Source organism: Colius striatus, chromosome 2 (genome assembly GCF_028858725.1).
Source record: "Colius striatus isolate bColStr4 chromosome 2, bColStr4.1.hap1, whole genome shotgun sequence".
Taxonomy (NCBI): Eukaryota; Metazoa; Chordata; class Aves; order Coliiformes; family Coliidae; genus Colius; species Colius striatus.
In genome coordinates this window covers 72,458,409-72,484,103 of record NC_084760.1, presented here as the reverse complement: position 1 = coordinate 72,484,103, position 25,695 = coordinate 72,458,409, and the positions used below count along the sequence as shown (strand labels likewise).

General features: G+C 37.6%; 1 protein-coding gene across 1 annotated transcript in view; it reads left to right on the top strand.

The window, feature by feature from the left end:
* PLD5 (phospholipase D family member 5) overlaps nt 1-7,591 on the top strand; it is a 190,533-nt gene extending 182,942 nt beyond the window's left edge. The window contains 2 exon segments of the mRNA XM_061990364.1: nt 5,178-5,292; nt 7,356-7,591. Of these exon segments, the coding sequence (XP_061846348.1) occupies nt 5,178-5,292; nt 7,356-7,591 (351 nt within the window).
* The last annotated feature ends 18,104 nt before the right edge of the window (nt 7,592-25,695 follow it).

The window sequence follows — 25,695 nt, the reverse complement described above, 5'->3', positions numbered from 1 at the left end:
ATGAATTAACTACTAAACCTTTGCTCCTAAGCACTAATTCAATTTTAAAGCTCTACATTCCTAAAATAAGGATGGAAAAGTCGAGTTGGAGGCCTGTGGCCAATGGAGTTCCACAGGGATCGGTTCTGGGGCCAGTCTTGTTCAACATCTTCATCAACGATCTGGATGAGGGCACAGAGTGTACCCTCAGCAAGTTGGCTGATGACACCAAACTGGGAGGACTGGCGGATTCCCCAGAAGGCTGTGCTGCCATTCAGTGGGATCTCGACCGGCTTGAGAGTTGGGCAGAGAGGAACCTCATGAGGTTCAACAAGGACAAATGCAGAGTCCTGCATCTGGGAAGGAACAATCCCATGCACCAGTACAGGCTGGGGATTGACCTGCTGGAAAGCAGCTCTGCAGAGAGAGAACCTGGGAGTCCTGATTGATAAACTAACCATGAGCCAGCAATGTGCCCTCATGGCCAAGAAGGCCAATGGCATCCTGGGATGCATCAAGAAGAATGTAGCCAGCAGGTCAAGGGAGGTTCTTCTCCCTCTCTACTCTGCCCTGGTGAGGCCTCATCTGGAGTCCTGTGTCCAGTTCTGGGCTCCTCAGCTAAAGAGGGCCAGAGAAACTTCTGGAGAGAGTCCAGCGCAGGGCCACCAAGATGATCAGGGGACTGAAACATCTTTCACATGACGAAAGGCTGCGGGAACTGGGGCTGTTTAGTCTAGAGAAGAGAAGACTGAAGGAGAATCTTATTAATATTGTCAAATATCTAAAGGGTAGGTGTCAGGAGGCTGGGGCATCACTTTTTTCTGTAGTAGCTAGCAACAGCACAAGGGGTAATGGGATGAAGCTGGAACACAAAAAGTTCCACTTAAACATCAGAAAAAACTATTTCACGGTGAGGGAGCAGTGGCACAGGCTGCCCAGAGGGATTGTGGAGTCTCCTTCCTTGGAGGTCTTCAAGACCCACCTGGACATGTTCCTATGCGACCTGATCTAGGTGACCCTGCTTCTGCAGGGGGGTTGGACTAGATGATCTCTAAAGGTCCCTTCCAACCCCTACCATTCTATGATTCTATGAAAAGATTAATGAAATTAGCAGAAGGTGGTGTATTATTAACACACTACTTCTGCTGAAGGTATACTACTTAATGCCAGAGCTGGTCCACTTGTTCATCTAAGCTATACTTGTGTATTCTCTTTGTGAGTGCAAGTGGGTTTCCCGACTGGTATCTGTATTGTCAAGGAATTAATGGCTTCTCTGCCGTTGCTAGAGAATGTGTCACCTTTTCAAGCCTTCTATCTTTTCCTGCCTGATTCTGAACTTTTGTCTTACAAAGTTACTATACAAGCAGAATGCTAATGTACAGTTTTTCAGTTCAGCATGTCTGACAAACCTGTCTCAATTTGACAATTCTAGGCTTACATGATTATTGTGCTTGCATATTTTTTATATAAAGGTATGTAATTTTTTGACAAATCTCATAACACCAGGAAGACAGCTTGTTATGTTTTATTTCCTAGCATTGAATAATTTACCTATTTGCCAGTTTTAGATTATTCCCTAAAATATTAGTATTAGTTACACAGTATCTTCCCCATTGCTGTGAAGAGTTACTGGGAGTACCATGGATGGACACCCTATGGCTGTAAACTGTGTCCATTCCTGTTTTGTTACACCAGGAAAAACATGATAATTTTCTTGTGGCTTTATCCAAAAATTCAAGACCCTTTGAGAAAGATTCAGATCCATCTCCGGCTTGCTACATACTTACCTTCTGTGGTCAGTGCATGTTTGTAGAGCAGTTCCTTGGGCACACAGTTGCAGTCTTGTTATCTAAGAAGTAACCCCTAGTATCTAGTAAACACTGTATCTGCTAAGATGGTTTAGTTTAATTTTTTAAAAAGTATAATGTTGTAAGGGTTAGTGATGTTAAAAACCTGTAACTAAAAGTATGATTTCTCATGCAGCTTAGATGTGAGAATGCAATATAAAATTCATTTAAAGGACAGATACTACAGTTTTACATAGAATAAAATTTTCAATGCCCTTTATAAAGCAATCACTCAAACAGTTTGGGATGTTGTGCTTTATTTTTAAAAATTCAAAAAACTATCTTTAGAATTTTGCTATAATTTGAACTTATTACAAAAAATAAGCTATAACAATAACAATGCCTTTCACAGGTAAGTAAGCATGTGGTAACACAGGAAAATCAGACACTGATTAAGGAAACAACTTTGTGATAGTTACTAATCATAAAATGCACTTCAGTACAATCCAGTATCTGGGCACTGAAAAACTGCAATCTGTGATTTATTTCTAAGGCAGTAAAAACTTACTTCAGCCATAATAAACTTCATCTTTCCAAGAGGAGGCGGGGGCAGGTGTTAATCAGTATGAGAATATGAACTCTTCTCAATGCTGGAATCAGCAGGAACCTCAACTAGTGTTGATATTTTACAGAGTCCTTTCAAGCAGTTTTGGTACAACCTTTAACAACATAGAAATTTATTATCTATTTTCCAGCAGGGAAGAGAGGTTCTAACAGAGTCCACAGCACAAAGTGTTAGACAAACAAGAGCCTCTGGGCTACTATCATTTTGGCTGCAACTACACCATTTTAACTAGGTTTGGTAATACTAATTGCAGATAAGCCTGTTCAGAACTTAGTAGAAAGTTCTTCAAGAAAAAAAAGAATGTAAGGATTGTCCTGGTTTTGGCCCATCTAGGAACAAAGTATTGGGCCGTACGTACCAGCCAGAAGTACTGAAGGGCCTTTGGAAGGCCTTGGGACAGGGAGGGCTCAATTGCCATCTGTGGTCCCAGGCAAAACAGACAAGACTGATTTATCCTGGGGAAGAAAACAGAAATTAATTTAATCCATCACCACTCAAAAACTTAAAACCCCAAAATATAACAAACAGAAAACCACACAGAGTGGTACAATGAAGAGCATAACCAGCCCTTTAAGATCACCTTCTCCTCACCCCTCCCCTCTTTCCCGGCTCAGCCCACCATGAACAGCTCAGAGGGGCAGAAATTGGGGATTTCAGAAGGGTTTCCGGTCTGGTGCTCTTCCTTCCTTCCTCCTTCTCTAACTGTGAGGTCCACATAGCTGCCTCAATCTTGTACCACTCCTACACCTCCTTTTCTGCTCAGATTTCCCTTCTTAAATAATGATAGCAAAGGCACCAGATTGGCCCAGCTGGGCTTGAGGTGGAGTCCACCTGAGAGCAGAGGAATGTTTTCAGAACTGCCCACTGGGACCAAGAATGCCAATGGCATCCTCAGATTCATCAAGAAGAATGTGTTCAGCAGGTGGAGGGAGGTTCTCCTCCCCCTCTACTCTGCCCTGATGAGGGCTAATCTGTAGTCCTGTGTCCAGTTCTGGGCTCCCCAGCTCAAGAGGGACAGAGAACTTCTGGAGAGAGTCCAGTGCAGGGTCACCAAGATGATCAGGCAAGTGGAGCATCTTCCTTATGGCGAAAGGCTGCGAGAATTGGGGCTGTTTAGTCTAGATAAGAGGAGACTGAGGGGGGATCTCATTAATATTTACAAGTATCTAAATGATGGATGTCAGGAGGTTGGGGCGTCCCTTTTTTCGATGGTATCTAGTGACAGGACAAGGGGTAATGGAAAGAAGCTGGAACACAAAAAGTTCCATTTAAACATAAGAAAAAACTATTTCACTGTGAGGGTGAGAGAGCCCAGGCACAGGCTGCCCTGGGAGGGTGTGGAGTCTCCTTCCTTGGAGGTTTTCAAGACCCACCTGGACGCATTCCTATGTGACCTGATCTAGGTGGACCTGCTTCTGCAGGGGAGTTGGACTAGATGGTCTCCAAAGGTCCCTTCCAACCTCTACCATTCTATGATTCTATGACCAGCACTGCAGTCCCCTCCCCGTGTTACGAGGTGATATGTGGCTCCACACAAACCTGTGACAATGATCAAGATTGGTAATTAAGAAGAGACATTCTCTTATGAATGAATATTTATATACAGTTCTAAAGCATTCTTGGTAATCAGTAACAATATATTTTAAAGTAGTCAAGCAGTTTACAGCAAACCAGCTTGAAACCTACCTACACCATCAGCTAGGTAAAGAATGCTCTAAAAAAATAACTGCCTGTGAGCTATGTGTACACCTTAATTTGATTTAATCAAACTGATAATGTAGTCTACCACAGAGATCACTACATTTCAATAACGAATTTAGTATTTTCCAGCTGAGTCTTCAAAATAGTAAGATTATTCTGAAAGACATCTCCATAACCTAAAAGGATTCTTTTAATGTTAGTATCAGAGAGAGCATCGGTTCGAGAAACAAATTTTGCATTCTGAAAAACAGACTCCCCAAGCATGCTCAAAGAGTTTTGGGGAGGTGGGGTTTTTTTAAAATTTATTTATCTATTTATCCATGTCTTAAGTGGATAAGATGTATAGCCATTTCACATCAGTAATACTGTGAATTGTTCTGATAATCCACACCATCACCTCAATCCAAGCTTCCCAGTCGGGCAATAAATATTTAATTTCTCCATCATGTTATTCTCTACTTAGTGGAAGTCTCATTTTTGTCTCTCACTGATGCAGACAGGAATTAAAAAAAAAAACCTAAACACCCTAAACTCAGACTTCACCTTTTAGGGCAAAACGGTTGCATTTTCCTCTTGTCTGATCAATTTGATATCTCCATATCAGATTTAATCCTGAGAAGTTTCCAAGTTTCTGAAATTAATAAGTCTCCTGTTGAAAATTATCCACTGTGTAATACAAAGGTATTAATTCAGCTTTTGGTGTGTCTGCCACTCCAAATCCTGACACAGACTTGAAACTCCAGTGTCCCTTGATGAATGAGGAAATGTGCTAAAGAAAAGTTTCTGGTTCTTATCATGCAGAACACAAGGATGGAGGAGTTGTTTCTTCACTTCATAGCTTTTACTACCCAGCACTGTATTGCATAGTTCAGAATGCCAAGGCATAGCAAATATCACAAACTACAGGAACTGAGTAAGAAATACAAAGTGCAGTGTTTTATTAAAGTTAATGCTTGGCTATAAAATACTGAAGCCGTTCTGTAGCACTGACTCATTTTCAATGAAGAATAAAGAACAAATCTTGTTTTTTCTGTCCACTACAGAACAGTTCACATTAACCTGCACTCCATTGTATTTTATGGCAGAAATTCTTTGACCTCGAAGAAGAGAGTGCATGCTTTCTTAAAGAGCAGAAGAACACTTCCTTTCCCAAATTAAATCGTAACAAATATATGGTGACTGATGGAGCTGCATACATTGGTAAGTAACCACATCTCAAGAAATTCTAGTTTGTAGCCAAAAGCCCATAATAACACCCGTTTGCAAATGAGGAAGTTATAGATGGTATGTTAAGTTAAACTAATAGTTTATTTCTTTGGGAGCCTGGATGAAGACTGAGCTTTGAGGCTCTTCCCATTTAAAACCTTTTCTTTTCCTCTATGAATCAGTTTCGCAAAAGCAACATTTTGCTTTCAGTATTTAAAAACAGACTAAAACCACATATACAACACAATTGTGAATTAGGAATAAACTGGATTATCAACATACTCTCTTGTTGCTGCAACCCAACAAAGATGGACTGTTCTCCATTTCTGATGTTATTACTAAAGCTACAGTAAATTCTGGTAAATACTGTACACCTGCCCTTCATTCTCAACTTTTGAAGGTCTTACTCCATTTCAGGTACTCTCCTAACATTAGATACATAACTAATTGGTGTTTTTGATTAAAGGTCCAAAATAAAGGCACCGTTTGGCACCTAGCAAAAGTTCATTATCAGTCAAATACCTTTAAAAAAGTACCTTTTTAAAAAATTCTGACTGCTTGAGCTGTGCATGATAGGCACAGCCATGCAAAAACTGCCACTGAATTAAAAAATTACTCATGAGATTTTACAGAGTTAAAAGAGAAAAAATGCATGCATTCTAATATGCTGCAGTTTGATGCTTCAGTTGCTTACTTCCTCGCCCTGACTTACTGCAAAGGGCTGAAAGCCAGTAATCGCAGAGACAGAGAGAGAGGGCAAAGGCTGCAACCCAAAAGCATGCCCATGCACACACGAAGAATCAACAGTCCTAAGTAGGGCAGACATATAACCAAGAGTTAAGCTAAAAAGCTCATCTTGATGGACTGTAAACACACACATATCTCTCAAACTATCCAAATATTATTTTTCACTTAAAATAGTGTAGTTTATTCTGCTCCCACCTCCCCAGTGTTTAGTGACTCCCCTCCAAATAGTTTCTTTTACTCCAATTTAAATTCCTTTCAAGAGCCAGATCAAATTTCAGTAACTTAAACTTGTCTACACAGCATAGATTCTTACCCAAGATGGAGGATTTTTTTCTTTCCTATTGCTCTTACATCCTTAGATATAAATGAAGAGAGAAATTATCAAAGCCATGTGAAAGTTATACAAATGCATGTTAGGGATCTGATACATCTTTTCCTTGAAAGTATGGGAAAAATTTTCCTTTATGATGAGGCTTCAATTTACAATCCTTGATAGTTTTAGGAATCTCAACTTTTCCCACTGAAGTAGCTGAAATGAGGCTCAAAGAAAGAGTGCAAATTTCTCAGGAATCTTCATGTTTTATATATGCTGAGATATTGTTTTAAAAGACGACCTCTGGTAACAGCATATTTTCTCCAAAATACTGCATTTGTTATAAATGTACAACTTAAATAGTTACAGTTATAGTGAAAAAAAAAAATCACTGAAACAGTTGGTTTCTACCTGTTTTCCATTAATCCGATTATCCTCTTTGCCTTGTCATCACTAGGATTTTAAATGCTCATGCATTACCTTAGATTTCAAAGGCAATAATTGGCATAAACCAGAAAAACCTGGTTTTCTTACCTGAAATAATATCTAGCAATGAATAAGCTGTAAAAGAACTATTGGTTTGGCTCAGCATTATGGAGCAACCACTCTCAATCCCACCCACTTTCCATTGCTTATATGGCAAAAAAAATATTGTCACTCTTGTCGTTGAAAAAGCGAAGAGGGAAAGTAAATGGAGTAATAAAACAACAGATGCAAAAGGACAAGCATTTCAGTTCTGAATAAATAAAAAACCCTGTTTTCACTTATGAAGGATTAGAGTTGTTAAGCTTCTAGAAACTACATGCTGCTACATAATGGAGTTTTTTCTTTCCTACTAGTATGGAAAACTTATTTCATTCTCTGCCCAGGTAGGTGCTGGGGAAAACAATACTATATCATGCTGCATTGCCTCTAGAGGGATTGCTTTCTCTATTTTTCTGTTTTTCTCTTTTTTTAATGTTAGAAACTCACTGTATATTCCTGCCTTTATTTGTAGGTAATTTTGATTGGGTAGGAAATGCTTTTACACAGAATGCTGGAGCTGGTCTTGTTATCAACCAAGCAGATGCGGGGAACAGCACAAGCATCATTAAGCAACTCAAGGCTGTTTTTGAAAGGGACTGGTATTCACATTATGCCAAAAGTTTACAACCAACAAAAATCCCAAACTGCTTTAATCACAAACTCAATAAAGCACCATCAAATAAGACTGCCATGAGCAATGTGAATTAGAAAGACTGTTTTACTGTCTAGTATGGCAATGAAGAGTTACATTGGAGTGTAGCCCTCTTTCATATTTACAGACAAAAGACTTAAAGAAAAAGCAAAAAAAAAGTTTGGTTGGGGGGGTGTTTTTAGGAAAAAGCACACTTATATAAAAACTATCTAAACTATATTCTCTGTATTGAACTATTTAAGACTTTCAAATTTGGTACTTCTGACATTGAATGTCATTTTCTGCTTCCATGTCAACTTTAATGTTCTGCATTTGAATTTAACAGCATGTGTCAATCTTTCTGTTTCAGTTTTAGGACTTTAATTACCATCCTGTCTAGAACGAACGTTGAGGCAAAACGAAGATTCAAGCTATGAAAACATTCTAAGATCAGTTATTATTGACATACAAGTAGATAGTAGGTTTAGTGTAATACAAAACATAAAGGAATAAGCAAACTTTCACCCATATAAATTATTCCCTTTAGATAAATACTCACTCATGCAAATACTTTCTAGTTTTTAGCATTTAGTTTGAGTATCCCTCTTCCGTGTCTTCTAACTAGCCTTAAAATACATTAGAGTTACATGACATTTCTTCTAAAAGTATGAGGAGGTTTTGAGGGATTGAGGTTGGCCTCAAATTGTTCACAATCCCTGAATCCTCTCAAATAAATGGATTTTTTTTATCAAAGTAATGTGATTCCTTTCAACATAATAGTTATTTCCAATTATACACATTACGTTGAACAAGGAAAATCTCTGGATCAATAGCAAAGACCTAGGACTAGGGGATTTTTTGTTTGTTTTTTGTGATCTCAAGAAAATTTCTTCCCCAAGTTAAATACTTATCAAGTGTTGAGTCAATTAGCGAACCAATGTATATATAATAATCACATACTGCTTTTTTAGGAAGGTCAAGGGTTATACAAAACCATGCAATAATTGTTACATGATCATATAGTAATTTTGTTTGATTTTGCATCTGGATGCTTTTTCCTTCCTAATTTTTACTTAAATTGTGAAATGGCATTTTTGTTAAAATGCCATTCATATAGGTGAATATATCAGCACCAACAGAAATCTAGTGCCTTCACTTAGGCTACAGTTTCAGTTGATGTTAATAGTGTGCCTCTACAAACACAACTCAGTTGCACCAAGGAGCAATTGTTCTGTAAAAGTATGAATTTCCTCTTTTTAAAAAAAGTACAAATAAATGTTTAACAACTGATTTTTCTCCATGTAGAGCTGAAATGGCTTAGTTTTGTAATAAAAATGTGTCACTGCTATGTCTCTGCTTCTGTTGAAGACATATGGCCATGGAAGCAAAATGCATTCTGCATTTTCTTACACTTTTTTCCAAAATGCAGACTTTTCTCACCTGGCTGTATGTGACTGGAGGCACACTTTGAAAGCAGTGGGCAAAAATGGAAGGAAAACCCTGTTCCAATGTACTATTTTAAATCTTAACAAGTTTCATTTCTAAGGTTAAGAAAAAAGTTCAAATTTATTTTAAAGTAAGCACAGCTTAGGAAAGTCTGATAAGGTAACACAGGCACAATTTCAAATTGCCAGCTAGAGACACACTACAAAACTAATTATGACTGCAAAAGGCACGCTTTTGACAAAGGATGTTTGTCTCTTTTGCAATGCCAAGATTTACATGATCTTACTGAAAATAATGTCATAAAACCAAATATTAAAGTTGCCAACTATCACATAAATTATTATCAATATTTTCTAATATCCAGGTAAACTATTATCAAAATTTTCTAATATCCAGAGAAACACATGCCATTTATTGGACTCACCCAAGACAAACAGAAAAGTATATCTTCTGACATTCATACAAGAAAAAATATCTAATAAGAAAAAAGTTTCCTGAGCTGCCGTGAATGAAAGATCTTTGAGAAATTTCTGTATTTTGTTCCTTCTGTATATAATTTAGAATATGTATAGCAACTATGGGAGAGAGATTCCCCAGCACTTAATATACTTGTTTGGGGTTTTTTGTTCTGTTTAAAAAAAAGAAATATTATTCCAGAATAATTTCTGGTGAAAATTTCAGCTGAGGTATATCACCAATGAATTTAGTCTTACGAGTCAAAGCTAAAAAACCCCACAACAAAAAACTCACATTTTTAAAAGATGGTTAATATATTTATAAAGTTTCTGGAGCCCCCAGGGTGGGTGATCTTAAAGCTTGAGAGAAACTTAATAGCAAGTCCTTATATAATATACAAAAATGCAAAGGAAACAAAAAAACTCCACAGTGAACAAGAATGAATCTATGTAATTTTTTCCCTCTGCATTATGGATACTAGAAGTGTGTAAAGTTTTTTTAAGTTATACTTTTTACAAATAATGGGAAGTCTGAGTGGAACAGAAACATGTCAGATGATAAAGCTAAGCCATCTGTTTACAAAGCAGTATTTAGTGATGAAATCAGACTGTGGAGTTACCAACCTTCCATTTATTATACCAAATGAATTATTCAGATGTAGCAGTTTTACTGGACAGATCCCATGGAAATACAAACATGAATATTAACCCAATCCATTATTTTAAAAATGCATTCTTATTGGCCTGATAAACAAATTCTGATCCTTCAACTTCCCCCCTCCAAAACAGCTGTTATGTAAAAGTACATTTTAAAAGTGGCAGCATGTTATGGTTTTATTAATGGAAGAGTTTGGGTTTTTTTTAACAACTTCTAGTGCAAAATAGCAGTCAGTCATCCTACAAACAGACTGGCAGACTCAGGTTTCATTTGGTATAGTTATGAATTGGTATTTTATAATAACTGTTTAGAATGGCAGCAGCTCCAAAGTAGTACAGAAGGCTTTGGTCTGTTACATTAGCCAATAGATAAAGTGCATCCTTGGACTTCAGCAAGTAAGAAATTAAAAATACCAGATTACTGTTTAACTAGATTGCCACAGCAGCCTCGATTGTGGCTTCAGCATCTAGACCAGTTTTCTCTTGCTTTAGCTCTCCTGAGTATCACCATTGCACAGACCATTTCCAAACTTAATACGGATTTGCATTCAGTGGTTTCTCACAGACATAATCCAAAAGATGCACTTTCTCTAACCCCCTTCTAACTGGCATTGGTAACTCATATTAAAGGCAATTTCCTAAATAGAACAGCTTTATTCTTAAAGAATATAGACTCTAATTGTTGTTTGCTGCAAACATTTACTAGTGCCTTATTCATACAAGCTTTTGTTTAAATGTTCCTCGTGTGAAGTCCTGCTAAAAATCTTGTATCTAGTACTGAGGCACAGAGCTAACTTCTTTAGTAAGAAAACTACATATTGTGATGTTTACAGGTTAGTACCTAAAACTAGAGTCACAAAAAGACAAAAATTTAATGTGACATGTTGGTCCAAACCACAAGCACTTCTAAGCCTGAGAATTTTTAACAAAGCCCCGTTCTAGAAGTAAATTTCACAAATTACTCCTGTCTTTATTATCAGCTGGTCCACAACTGAATTATTCTGTCCTGCCAAGGTGCAAAAATAAATAAAATCTGAATCTTCACAACACCTGGCTGATATTAAAAGAATAACCATAGAAATTCCTATAAGTAGAGGGTGAAATCCAAAAACCAAACAGTGGCAACATGCACGTAAAGTCTCAAGTTGCTTTGGGTCAGCTACCACTTTTTCCTGCCTAAAGCATGACCTGCTATCCACAACTACTCTCACCTTCTCTTTGAGGAACAGAAATTTATGGATTATGTGCCACAGCACAACAATAGAAACAGATTTAGTTTCTGATTTTTTTCTCCTCACCTTTTCCAAAAAAATAAAAAATAAAAAAATTTGAGGCTGTTTTTTACAAAGTTTTACACAAAGTCAAGCGCTTCTTCAAGTAAATCCAAAATGCTGCTGTTAAGACCCACACATTATTCACTACACTACTAACTACCTAAATTCTGTTGTTATGTTGAGTTTTGCCTATGTAAAAATGGAACTAAGATCTGTGTGAATGTTACTTGCGATTTAACCCTAACCTAAGGAGAAATACAAAGAATTTATAGTGAGTTTTTGTGACTTTAGTATGTACTTACTGAAAATAGTGCAGACTTTCTCAAGATGGTAAAGACATCAACTGTCTGTTCCACTTCTTAAAACTGAAGTCCCTTATAATTATCCCCATCTTGAATTGCACGCACTTGATTCCTAAGAATGGCCTTATAGAGAGCAGTAAGTTACCTGAAAACTATTTTGGACTTCAAAATTCTTTTCTATACAAAAATACTGACTACATGTATACTATGTTTCCAGATGGCAATTTCTGGCACTGAGTTTTTCTTCCATTCTTATCCTATCTCTACATATATATTTATGCTTTTGTTTTAAATCACTGTTAATCCAATTGAATCTATATAAAAACCAGAATGAATGCTTGGTATATTTAAAATTCACAGTGATACCTCCAGGGTTAAAGGCACCAGTAAACATATTCCACCTTTAACGCTGCAGTGTATAGTAGCTCAACTGATACTGTACAGCAATTGCTTTTCTTAGGTGTAGTTTTTCACCTTAATTACTGCTGGATGTTATTTATGAATTTCTCAATGTTGAATCAGGTTGCTCTTGCATCATCACTTTGCACAAATGCCTTAGAAGCTTGCCAAACTAGCATGTAAAAGAGACCTCATTCAAAATAGTTTAGACAAGAAATGAAGAACTCACACGCTTTACACTCTGAGTGCTGAAGTCAGTAGATAAACTCCAGTGTTAGAATGCAGTGAAGCTTTCTATTGCATCTCCTGTTTGGATTAGCCCTGCACTGGCTTTAAAGAAAAAGTCTGTGAGAATTGTGTTTGAATTATCTTGAGATCAGGAATTTACACAGAATATGAGTGAAGAATCCAGCTGTATTGAGTGCTTCAACACAGTAACTTAAATTGGGTTTTCATGAAAACACATTTCTATTCCGTACCCATATGCTACAACTGCATTAACACAATAAAGATAGATTTTTTTCCCTAAAATTCAAAATACACATAGGACAAAAATCAAGCTTTTGGGGCCTGTTTCTGAAAACATTGTTAAAATTAGATTTTAAACGTCCAATTCCATTTTGGATGAAAATTATTCTGCTATAGAAAACGGAGTTATCTCTATTTTGTTCATGACAGATTCTACACTACAATTTTACAGGAAGACTCAATAAATCTTTGTAATCCTGTAAAAGAAAGATGATCATTTTCCCTTTAAGAACAGAAATAAGTTTGATGGCTGATTCAGGCTACAGAATAGAGGAAAAGATAATGAAATTGCCAACAACTGTGACATTCCAGAGGATGATTTTGTGCTCCTTTATGTTGCATGGCCATAAACATGAACAATATGAATTACATCTATCACAGTGGTGTTGCCTGAACACATAGTGGGCGTTGCAAAAAATGTAATAAGTGTAGACATGAACAAAGGGGTGGAAATAACTACAGAGGCAAACCAACTTGAATCAGAAAAAATTAATGCACTATGTTCTCATTTTGTTCCTTACCTTGCAAAATCTTGTATGATTTATGCATCCACCTTGCTCTTCTTTATATGAGAGATTGTTTTCATAATTGAGGAGGCAACCTGTAACAATTACAGAAAGAAATCAGCATGATTATAACCATATCAATTTCTATGTAGCCCATACTGAGAAGGAAAGCAGTATCTGAAGTGGGGCCTTTCCTTGTATCTTAGTTTCTAGTGCTATACAAGCAAGGATTTACAACATAGCACATGGCTGCAATTTTCACATTGTATGAAGCATTTGCACATGTTCTCTCAATATACAAATATAGTCAAGTCAAACAGATGTCATACTGAACTCCTAATAAACTGGTGACAACCAAGCACAAGTGTCAGGCAACTAAATTAGAGAAAGTAATCATACCATTCTGTGATTCTGTGACTTAAAAAAAAAAAAAATGCCCCCAAAGTGCAAACTATAAAGTTCATAAATAAGTTAGAAGCTGGAATTATTTTCAGTAATGTTGTCTAAGTAAGACTGCATATAACACATGAAATTAAAACCTCTTCAAATGGAATTGCCTGGAACAATATTTTATTGGTTGACTTGCTAACAAATGTTTTCAAGTAGATTTTCTCAGTGTTCAGTTACTCCACATTACTCCCTTCAAATGACGCTGTACCTGAATTCAGTGTTTTCCTTGAAACTTGACAGAAAAGCAGGATGCTTGTGGAAGCAATACCTGTTTCTTTCTAAAGGTCAGAGGGCTATACTGCTTTTACTTGTCCTCTCATTGCCTCCTGCTTTAGCAACCCAGGCCAGGTATTCCCTTGTCACTGCCTGAGAAGCAAAGTAAACAAAATATTTTTAGTTACCTGCTGCTTCTGAAAACTATTTGCTGCTCAACATGCTTTTGCCCTTTGAGAGATCCCTCACCTAATGTAATACTGGAAAAAACGTAATATAGGAGGTCAAACACACAATTCCAGATGCTTCCCTTAATTGTTCATCTGGTGAGATACATATGCAAAATTTGAAAGAGAAAGAAACAGCAGGGGAGAGAATGTTGAGCAAACTTTAAACATTGTAAAAATACCCTTTCTATCAGCCTCATTTTATTGTACTGTAAACAACTCTTTACAAATTTGTAATGACTGAAATGTGCATCTAACTTCAGCATGAAAATGTGGGATATCAAATAACCCTTATTCTTAGGAACTAAATTAATTTCTTCACTTTTTAAGATGGGTAGAAGAGGCAGGTAAAAAATGGAAAATACACTGTCTCCTCTTTTCAAGAAATAGCCCAGGTTGCTACTAGAAATCGAACTGATAAGTTTTCTAAAAAAAAAAGCAAAGATCATATGCAGCCAGCTTGTATTAATTCCCAAATATGGTGCATAACTTGTGGGAACTTGAGACTCCCAGGTTAGTACTATCTTTGTGGCAACCTGTCAGGCTTCTCAGGAGACTGCCTTCTCCTCCTTCTCACTATACTCAAAACAGCTGTGACATTTGCTTTTAACAGTTTCCAGATTCTTCAAAGACAATTCCAGACTACATCATAGGATTTTTCTGTGGAAAGAAAAATGAATGGCAAGTTCAGGGAGGAACTCAAAGAACCTAGTACAAATACTAAAATGTGTAAGAAATCAGGATCAAAACCAGAACACATTCTCATTTTTGGTAAAATTTAAATAAATAATTGAGAATTGGAAATGAGAGGCTAGTGCAGTATCTCAGGATAATGAAGTTGAAAACTTTAAACAAAATGCTGTTATGTTTGTGGACAGTTCCCACATGTAAACTGCTGCTCTTAGTGTGACAGATGCAGTGAAGAATCTGTGAACCAATAGCTTTGATATGCTGTACAAAGCTTTCAGCGTTCAAAGTCTTATGTCCATCTATGTATGTATACAGCTTAAAAGGCAGGTAAAAAACAGTGGAGTTCCATTATTTATACAGAACCTACTGCCAAGTAATCATAAAAAATAGTCACTTCTCATGGTATCTGTGTCTTCAGATGTTACCACAGAGATCTTTAGTGAACAAATGTGGAGAAAGGCAGAAAAGCAACATCTGTGGCAGCAAGCAAGCCAACTAAAATAAACTTCAAGCCCATTTTCCAAGTGCCAGTTGATACAATGAAAGTACTCTGATGCCCCCATATCCAGCTCAGATTCCTAATGTCCTTATATCTGATTCCAAACACAGAGCTGTGGCTTCCCAACACATGTACACACAGAGACTCATCCTCAAAGGAAAAATGAGCATCTGTGCCAGAAGATCTTGGAGCATCTCTAGTACAATGACTTGTTCCACTGCTGTCCTATTCTTAAATACAGCTGACGGGAAACAGTACAGCTCTTTCTGGAAAGGGCTACATATGCTGTACTAGAAAATACAAATATGCATACATAAAGAGACTCTGATGAAAAAATGTAAACTCCTGGCGTGGCACAGAAGTACATTAATGTAACAATTTCCGATAGCACATACCGAAGCCATCCACTCGCCTTTTCATTTCCACATGACATGAGTGCCAAAACTCACTTTTATAAAAATCAAAGGGCAATGCTTCTCTCTGAACTTAAACATTCCAGAGAGGATTATACTTTTTGTTTTAAACAGAGCAGCAACCACTGCCCTCTCTCTTCCTCATTCCCCTTTTCCATTGGCAAATGTTTCCTTTTCAAACTGTATGCTACTTGCCTTTTCTGAATCCTTTGCTGCTTTGTACGCAGGGATGAATCCCTGCAACTTGCATCATTGGTGCTGTAACATCCTGCAAGGTTACTTCCACTAGCTTTACCTGAAGTGCTCAGAAGAAGGAAGTACATGCACGTATTCTTTAAAAACACACAAATGACTATGTACGAAGACAAAGGGAGTCAGGACAAAGGCAGAATGCAGGCATTATTGGAAAAATGCCTTGATGGAGAAAGGGTTTGAATTCATATTCTTCAATCCCATTTCACCTCAGCACATCCCTGAAATCTGTATCTAGAGCCCATTTTGCAAAACTTGCAGAACTAATACAAGCTTTGCCTCCAGATATTTTGCTCACTGTTGTCCTGGCGTCATACACCAGGTTAACCTGCCAAGCTAGGTGATAACAAGCAGTTCAAAAACACAGACAACTTCAAGCTACATGACCCTAATTTTAGCCTCCAGGTGGCATTCGGCCACAGAAGGGGTCTAATTTTGGGTACTGTCACCTTGTGACGGTTAAGATGGTCCAAGCTCACCATCATATATAACACCACTACCTTCAAAAGAGTAACGGAAGTAAGAAGACATCTCTGCAAACAGATTTGAAATCTCGAGTGTGACTTTGGCACTGCACTGTACTTCCCTACACAGTCTTAAAAGTAGCAGGAGTCCTCTTTGTAGTTTGCAGAGCAGAAAGGACATGTACTATATAAGTTTACTAACTATACCTTTTCTAATGGAATAAAATATCAAATAGAAAAATCTGTCTAAACTTATTTTGAAAACTGCATGGCCAGCTTATGCAGTAGCTAGATATGTGGCAAGGTTGCAGTGTTACTCTCTAAGGAGAATACAATAAACACGCTTATATATTTTGTTCAGTTCACAAGCACTGCGTAGTCACCAAGTTCTACTATGAGAAGTATGGATAACTTCTCGTTATCCTTCCTATTTCAAAACACAGTATTTATCACAGATGTGTACAATACGGCAGCATAGCTTAGGCCTGTTATATAGGTCAGTATCTGCAATGCACATGAGAACATAGTTTGCCACTGCAAAGGAGAGTGGCTGTAAAATGTATTTTGGATAATCCAATTTATATTTGAGGAAATCAATGTGTGGTCATTTCTAGAACTGTGAATATAAGGCAACTGCTGCATGCTTGTATATTTGATGAGTTTTATTATACTATATCCTTATATGAATGCCTATGCAGTGTAAATGCTTTAATATAAGATACTGAATGTTTTTTTACACATTATTTTCTAAATTAAAAAAAAAGCATTTTACTGCATGTTTATCCATATTTTTATGTTAGTACAACGTGCAAACAGGAAGACGATTTAAATAGCTTAGCAGCTATTGAAATCCATTACAAAATCATGTTCTTATGTAAAAACTTGTAATTTGGCAAGAAATGTGCTTCCTTTAGACAATGGGCTTGGTTCACAGCAATACCTGTGTAATTAATGTTTACTTTTTAAAAATGGAAAGAAAAAAAATCACTAAGTCTGTAAATGAGGCTATTGACTCTGCTGCAAACCACTATGTCAGTATGTTTTGATACCTTTAAAAATGTAACTCACCTACATTTACTAGAAAACCAGATGGCCTGTCCTGATTCAAGTTGAAAAATAGTGCTGTAATTGAAAAAGTCTGAAACTGAGCAGCTATTGTGTTTGGTGCTGCAGGATGACAATGTAGCAATCTTTGGGTTTTTTTTTTCTTTATACAATACTTACTCATGACCTTAATATATGAGTTCATGTATTATGATTGTGAACTGGGCCCAGTGTTTACACTTTGGTTACTATATGTAACCAAAGTACAGTGTTATTACAGAGTGGAGCAGATTGATGCTTTTGGAAGAAAAAAGAAAAGGAAAAAAAGAGGCTTACTTTGGTTTTGCTGGGGTTTTGGAGAGGTGGCTTTAGAGAGGTGCATTTTAAACATAAGGAAAACGTAAGGAAATCACTGGCTGAAATGCTGATGTCCAAGGCAATATTGTTAGTGGTAATATCGTGTACTGATGGAAACTACATTAGCAGTGATATAATACTAAATCAAGGAAATAATACATTAGTTTAAAGTTATATAAATATTTATTTTAATGCTGCATCATCATAGCTATCATTTTTCACTGCTTTGATATCCAAGGTTTCCTAGTACAACACGAATGTATTTCATCTGCTTCCTTTTTTAGTTTTAATACTTTCATTCAGAGCAAAACAACTCCTATTACTTTGTACTGCACTGAAATAAAAGAATCTTGTTTCAGTACATAATGCTTTCTTATTTTTTCTGGTTGGTCTCCATTTGTGTCTGTTTCTATTAGCATTGAATCACGGATACTAGTCCCTAGCTCCCAGTCTTCTGTACATACACCCAGCAACACAAACAGACAACCTAGTGCCTCCAGCTAAGGTTCTCCAGTGTCTGAGCAGCATTGGCACTGCATGACTGTGAGCATCTAACAAACTTCACAGCTGGAACTGTTGGAACATAGGTCTTCTGTATACCTTCTTTAGGCTTTAGACATATTAAGCTTAAATCTCACTTCTAGGCACATCAGTCTTTATATCACCCAGGCTGTACCCATCCTGTGTTTCCACATTAAAAAGTCTCAGGCTATAAAGCTGACTATATTTATAAATAGAACAGGGGCACGGTACAAGCTTGAACAGTACCTCATATCTGAATTATTTGTGAGCACGGTTGTCCTTCACGTTTGCTCACAGCAACTTGCACTCTCCCAGAGAGTGTCCAGGTGCTGCACCATGAGGCAAAATGTCTTGGTAACTGTCCAATACAGTCTGGCCATAGCTACCCGGTGCCAAAAAAAGAAAAAAAAGAGGATAAGGACAGGTTAAGCACTTGGATGTCAATCACACTGCATCACTTAGCTGTACAGCCAAGGAACAACTCTTGTCTTCTTTTACTGTTTAGATGCAACTATTCACACTCCTAAAATTGTCATACTCCAAGTCTGAACCTTAGCAGCAAGTCATTGCCAGACAAAAATATGACATTCTCCAGGATACAGTTTTCTTGTGAACACTCGAACACATTGGGAAACTCCATTCATCTCTACATTTCCAAGTCATCCCTGTCTGGACAGGACCATTTACTATTGGAAACACTTTCCCGTTATTCAGATCAGAAAAAAATAGTATTTATCAGAGTAGGTCTTGGAACACTAGGAAAATGCTAAAAGAAAAAGACAGCTTACCAGAACCTGTTAATTTTTAGCAGAAATAATTAAAGTCTGTCTAATCTGAGCAAAATCAAGGCCATCAAGCCTCACTCTCCACTTTGAGCTCCAACTTTTTCGGGTTGTAAGCAGGAAGCAAAGTAGAAAGGTGGAAGAAAAATAGATTTTGTGTATAATAATAAAATTGAAGCACCTGAAGCCTGACTAATCTGGTGGCCTTCTGCTAACAGGGTGATTGCATCAGTGGATAGAGGAGGAACTATGTATGTCATCTACCCAGAATGCTGTAAGGCCCTTGATATGGTTCTCCACGTTCTTACCACTAAACTGGGGAGGTATGCGTTTGACAAATGGTAGATGGATAAGGAATTGCTGGATAGTCACGTCCAAAGTGTTATAGTCCAAGTCCATGTCCAAATAGACACCAGTAACAAGTGATGTCACTCAAGGGTCCATACTGGGACTAGTACCAGTTCGTATCTTCATCAACAATATGCACAGTGGGATTGAGTGCACCTTAAGCAAGTTTGCAGATGACACCAAGCTGACAGGTGTAGGTGATTTGCTAGAGGGAAAGAAGGCCACATCCAGAGGGACCTTGGGAGGCTTGAGGACTGGGTCCATGCAAATCTCACAAAGTTCAACAAGGCCAAGTGCAACGTCCTGCACATGGGTCAGGGTAATGCCAAGCACGAATACAGGCTGGACAATGAATGGATTGAGGGCAGCTCTGCAGACAAGGACTTGGGGATCCAGATGGATGAAAAAATTGGGCATGAGCAGGGAGGTTGGACTAGATGATCTCTAAAAGTCCCTTCCAACCCCTACTATTCTATGATTCTATGAGCTGGACATGTGCTCTTGCAGCCCTGAAAGCTAATCGTATCCTGGACTGCCCAAAAAGAAATTTTTTATCACTGAGGGTGGCAACACATTGGAACAGGTTACCCAGAGAAGATGTGGATGCCAAGAAGTGTTCAAGGTCAGGTGGAACATGGTTTTGAGTAACCTGATCTAATGAAAAATGTCCCTGTCCATGGCAAGGGGTTTGGTATAAATGGTCTTTCAAGGTCCCTTACAAGCCACTCTAGGATTCTATGATTATATGACGCTGCAGTAAGTTATGTGAGTGGCTCAGCTTATAAAGCTGATATCAATAAAGGAGACATTCATATGGCTTGGAGTTTTCCAGTTTTGTTCTTGTACATTATAGAATTCATGTGAAAGAAGCTGCTTCTGTAACACAGCAGTGATACAGTTTCTATGTTAATGAGTAATTATTCTTCTACAGAATAATTCCTGGCCTACAAAATCATGTGCCTAGACCTTCAGTGTAAAAATGTACAGAATATTTTCATACTTCAACATTTGGATAGAATTATTTAAAAGGAAGAGCAGTTTCTTTTTGCCTCATGTTTATTACCTCCTCTGATTATTACAGAACATGGTAGTTTGTTGGCCTGTTCCACCTCAGAGTATATGTGCTTGTGTTGCCCATGCTTTCATTTCCAGTGCTCCACACAGGCTGTTTTCTTTGATCCTCAAGTAGTTTGCTCTGGATATAGCCGTAAGTGATGACACAGCCTGAGTTAATGTACACAGCAGTATGCTACACAGCCCAGAATCTTGCCCTTCTAACTCTCTAATATTAATTTAGGTTTCCAATCTTGCACCAGATCTGAATTGCAGTACAGACTTTGGACACTCAACATACCAAAAGGGAAAAGGTCTGTAACATAAGATAGCCCAGGTCCCCTCACGTGTTCCAAGAAATAACAATGATACTAACAAATCTCTGCCTAAAGACATTGATGCTTACGAGGGGAAAACTTTTTCCATAAAGAGGTGCTGTTGTGGACAAAGAAGTCTACCATGAAGGACAGAAAGGTATGTGCTGAGAGGTGAAATTTTGGCTATGTAAATGGATGTTGTGTAACAGCCTAGTCTGCTTTCCACCGAAGTATGGGTTACATAGGCTATGGAAAAACACAAAATAAGGTAAAAAAAAACCCCACTACAGCTAGGAAGCTGACTCCAAATATTTTAATACTTCAGATAAGCATTATGTTGTTTGGAGGATCATCTTTCTAAGATGCCCATAGCGTGTTACACTAACCTCTGTTGCCAGGAAGCACTGTTTTCACTAGCAGAAGGCTGCAAATTCCAATTCTCTGAACAGGAAGAATGATCAACAACTAATACTTACCCAGACCACTGCAGCTTGTGCTACATAATCCCCTTTTCTAGTGGATTCAAAGTAAGATTCTAGTTTGAATCTGGGAAAGCAGGCACTACCCTAGATTTGTCATTTCCAAGGAGACTGCCATAGTCACTGGGATTTTCTGTTGGAGAGACTGCCCTCACATTCTCTTAAGACCACATGAGTCCTAAACAAAAGAACACAAATGCCCCTCTCAGTTCCATCTAAAAAACTAACCATATCTACTGCTAACTAATATGCTTTATGGACAGAGACTTAGGTTCCCTGTAGTCTGAGAACACTTAAGTACCAGCTAACATTTAAATAGCAAAGCTAAACACTGAGCTGAGAGAAAGGAAAAATTCCTAGGATAACCACTGCCCTCAGTAGCATGTACTTTTCTAAAGCTATTCTATGTTTTATGACAAAGGCAGCTTTTGACAGCAGTGGTCACAATGAGGTAAACGATAGCTGCCCAGATTTTGACCTACACTGTTTGACCTACAAAACTCAAACAGGTATCTTCACTACATGCAACAGGGGCAATGAGTTCAGAACAAGGTGAAAGAATCCATTCCCATTCAGAGTAGCTTTACCTTAATTCCAAAGCTACTTAAGTCCTCATTTTATTCTAACAGTATCAGAGCACCTCACTTTCACATTTCTCATGTGTTTTGCAAGACAATTACTCTATTATTTTAGTGCCCATTTTCACAGAAGAGTAAGTATACACTTCATGCTAAAAATCTGCATCTGAGAACTCAATATTATTTTCACATATGCACCTTCATAATAATCATATGAAATAGGAAACAAAATCTTAGTGTTGTTTACAGGCAATGGGCAACTTCAACTGCTTACTATGCACCGTGTCACAAAGAAGGTAGTTTGCAGAATACACCATATTTAAATTCAGCTGATGTCATCTATTCTCATAAATTTCCTTTCCAATATGCATTCTCTCTAGAGAGATATGCACAGAAATCTTCAGATGCATTCCATGCGAAGATCAGAAAAAAAAAATCAATCCCAGCAGCCGAAAAGTGTCCCAGCTACAGTGTAGACCGCTACCACTGGACTGATACACTGAGCAGGAATAGATTTTATCCCATTCTCTGCCTTTGGTAATATCCAACAGGGTTTGCACTCCAGTGATGCTGGTGACATGGATGGCCCCCGTCTCCACTCAGAATCATATGCAATAGGATATAATGAACAAATGCTTTTCATGAGACTGACTAATCCAAAACAGGCCATATTTTGAGTATAGGAGGTGATGTTTACTTACAATAGTATAATGTTGTTAAAAGGATACATTCTTTTCAGACTTAATATTCATCTCCAAAGCAAGGCATACCTCTTGTCAACTAAAGAAGGGCACTGATCCCCAAAGCTGTTGGCTTCTCCTACTCAGAATTTTGCAGTTCCATCCTGAAAGAGAGCCCTTTGGTAGCTTCTGGTTAAATTTTGAGTACCAATACTCATTTCTCACTGACTGCCGTGTATTCAAGCAATGTGCTGCACTGGAAGAACCCACCAAGTGACAGTACATGTAAGTAGCTGAATAAGTGCAACAGAAAAATCAGCTATGGTATGCTCTTGGACTTTGCTAACACCTTTGGCCATTCAGTGATGTAACAAAAAAATAAAAAGACACTTTCACATACTGGTTTCCTAACAGTACAGTCTTTAAAACAGCTGAGGGGTATGACATGTTAATAATGTGCTGAGACAGTTTGTTCCTGGTTAAATGACTCCAGAACTGTGTATACCTGTTGCCCCAACACAAAATTGTGGTGCACTTAGAGACCTCTGCTTAATGTAGCCCAGGTTTTAAGATGCTTCTTCAGGCTAAAGTAATCCAGGTCAATGGAACTGTATTATGGACTTCAATAGTACAGTCAGAAACTCAAACAGGTGTTTGACTTTAGTACAATAAATCTTCCAAATCACTCCATTCCTACAGTCTCACAACCCATGGTGAAAGAGTGCCCCCAAAATAACACATAAATTTGAAAGTGTACACTGAACAGCAATAACTCACCTTGCAGGGCTCCCACGTCTCAACCTTTTCCTGTTTGGAGACTAAGGAGGGATAGCTTTCTTCAGTCCTTGCATTGTCTTGTTCAGCCTACAATTTAAAATGCTTTTAAGACACATATAATGGATAATGCAATGATGAAACCACAAATGACAGTTCAGTACCAGAGTCATGTTGCAGTCCTGTGACCCTTTTATGGCTACAGCCAATATCAAAACCAGTAAGTCTTTAGATGGATTTTACTGCTTGTGTAATATAATATTCCCAAAGACTATGTTCAGTTTGACATCAAAATGCTAACAAAACATGTCCAAGGGGTTTATGGCTACCAGAAAATTCATGTCTTCTGTAGCAGAATCAGCTTAACAAACTCATTTTAAGGGCTTATAAATGCTTAAAGCATTTGAGTTCATGTAGAACTGTTGTAAGTGTAGAGTCCAAGAATATGTGCAGGGCCACACTTAAAAGGTACACAGCTGGTCATACAAACTCATTTCTAACCAAATGTGCCACTTAAATCAATAGGATAATTCCAGAAAGTACTAAAAGATATATAATAGCACTGGTTATATTAGCAACACAGCAAATACTTTACATACAAGTAAAGCAACAGAGTCTATATCCAGTCCTTTTCAGTCCAAGAATATACTCCTGAATCCCTTCAAACCTACAAAAGTGTCTTTTGATTTAGAAGCACAGAAAACTGAGATGGATAAGGCCATGTCACCGGCTTTAAGAAAAAATAATTGTCATGGGTTTGTATGGAGTGGTTTCCAGTAAAGGAGAAGGAGCTGTAATGATAGCTCCACACAAACCCATGACAATAATACAGGAAAAAAAGCCTTCCAAACTGTGGCTGCCCTAGTACCTTGTAAAATCTGGTCCCAATTTTGTTTTTAAGTATCCAACTGTCATCAGAATAATCTTTTAGTAACATAATTTTCATCTGACTTGGATAAAAAGGTTATTCTAAATAAGTACTGTGTATCCAGCTATGTCCTGGGGCCCCCAAAACAGTCAAATGCTGCAACTTGACCTCTTTGGATCTGTATTTCAATGCTTGCAAGGAAACGGTGCAAAAGAGTAAAAGCCTGTACTCCACTCACTGATCTACCAACTCTGACCTAAGCGTGTACAGCAGAAGTCAGTTTTCAAACTGAAGGGTGAAATTTATCTCCATGTCTCACATTTTTTGCTGTTACAATGCCTTTGCAGAATTAATGCCTCCACAATGATTCATATATATATTACAAAGGGAGCTGCTTGACATTCTTTCTTCTTTACAGTGACTTGATGAAAGTCACTCACACAGGCCAAGTTAAAAACCGACCTGTTACAGGGCAACAAACATGTCACACACCAGCGAGAGAGCAAACTAGGAAATCAAGATAAATCCTAAGCTGCACCATAAGTGCAAAGGGTATGGATATGGAAGGCTTGCATAAGGAAAACAGAAAAAAATATGAACTTGGATGAAAAAGCTGAATCATTAAAATTCCCAGCACCAGTCTGTCTCACATCCCAGCAAGTTTTAGAAGGACTGAGGTTTCTTCAAACTCTCTTTTTGGTGCATTCCCATACTGGGAGTATGATAGTAGAAACACGACTAAACACTGCAAGATGAGGCTCTACAACCACAGAACAGCAGCAGTAACATTTTGCTTAGTGATCTGACAGCAGCAATTGCAATCTTGGTAATGCTGCTTTGGCAGACTCCAGCAAACACTTTCAGGTATTCGCTCCACCATTAGGTTTAAGTCCCAACATGTTGGCGTCCGAAACCTTCCCCAAGTTTCCTGAAAGCTTTTTAACTAAAATGTTTGATGGAGTAAGCCAAATAAGATACAGGCTACAAAATATAATTATTTTTCTATTTTGACTACAGCCATATATGCAACACAATAAAAGATGAAGAAGAGACTTAAAATTTTCGTAAGGGTGAAACACTTTGAAGATACTGGTTTATTTATCCTTACATAGTCAAATTAAAGCAACAGAACAGCCACTGAAAAGTATGCTTTACAGGAAAAATGTTTTTCAATGGCCTGTTTTTTCCTGGGAACCCAAGGTTAAATAATATATTAATCTAAAAATAAAACACAACAATGAACAAAATGGTAAAATTACAATCTTTAGTACTTAAAAGTCCATATTGTCAGGACTTCTGCACACTGTGGCAAGATACATCACATTAATAAGAAATGCCAGGAGTCCAGGCTCAAACAAGATGGAACTTGTTCCATTTTAATTTTACAAGTCAGAAACAGAAAAGTTAGTTATCACAAGTTTTATTTATATACCCTATAATGTTGCTTATTTGCAATTTCACTATGTTTTGTTAGCCTAGTTTGAACTTGGTTAGATGAATAATATGGAAGAGGGGTTTACTATCATTATGGCTTCTAAAATGTGTACGAGAAATGAACAGGAAATATATTAATAATGATGAAATTAATGAATCAAGAGCTCCCA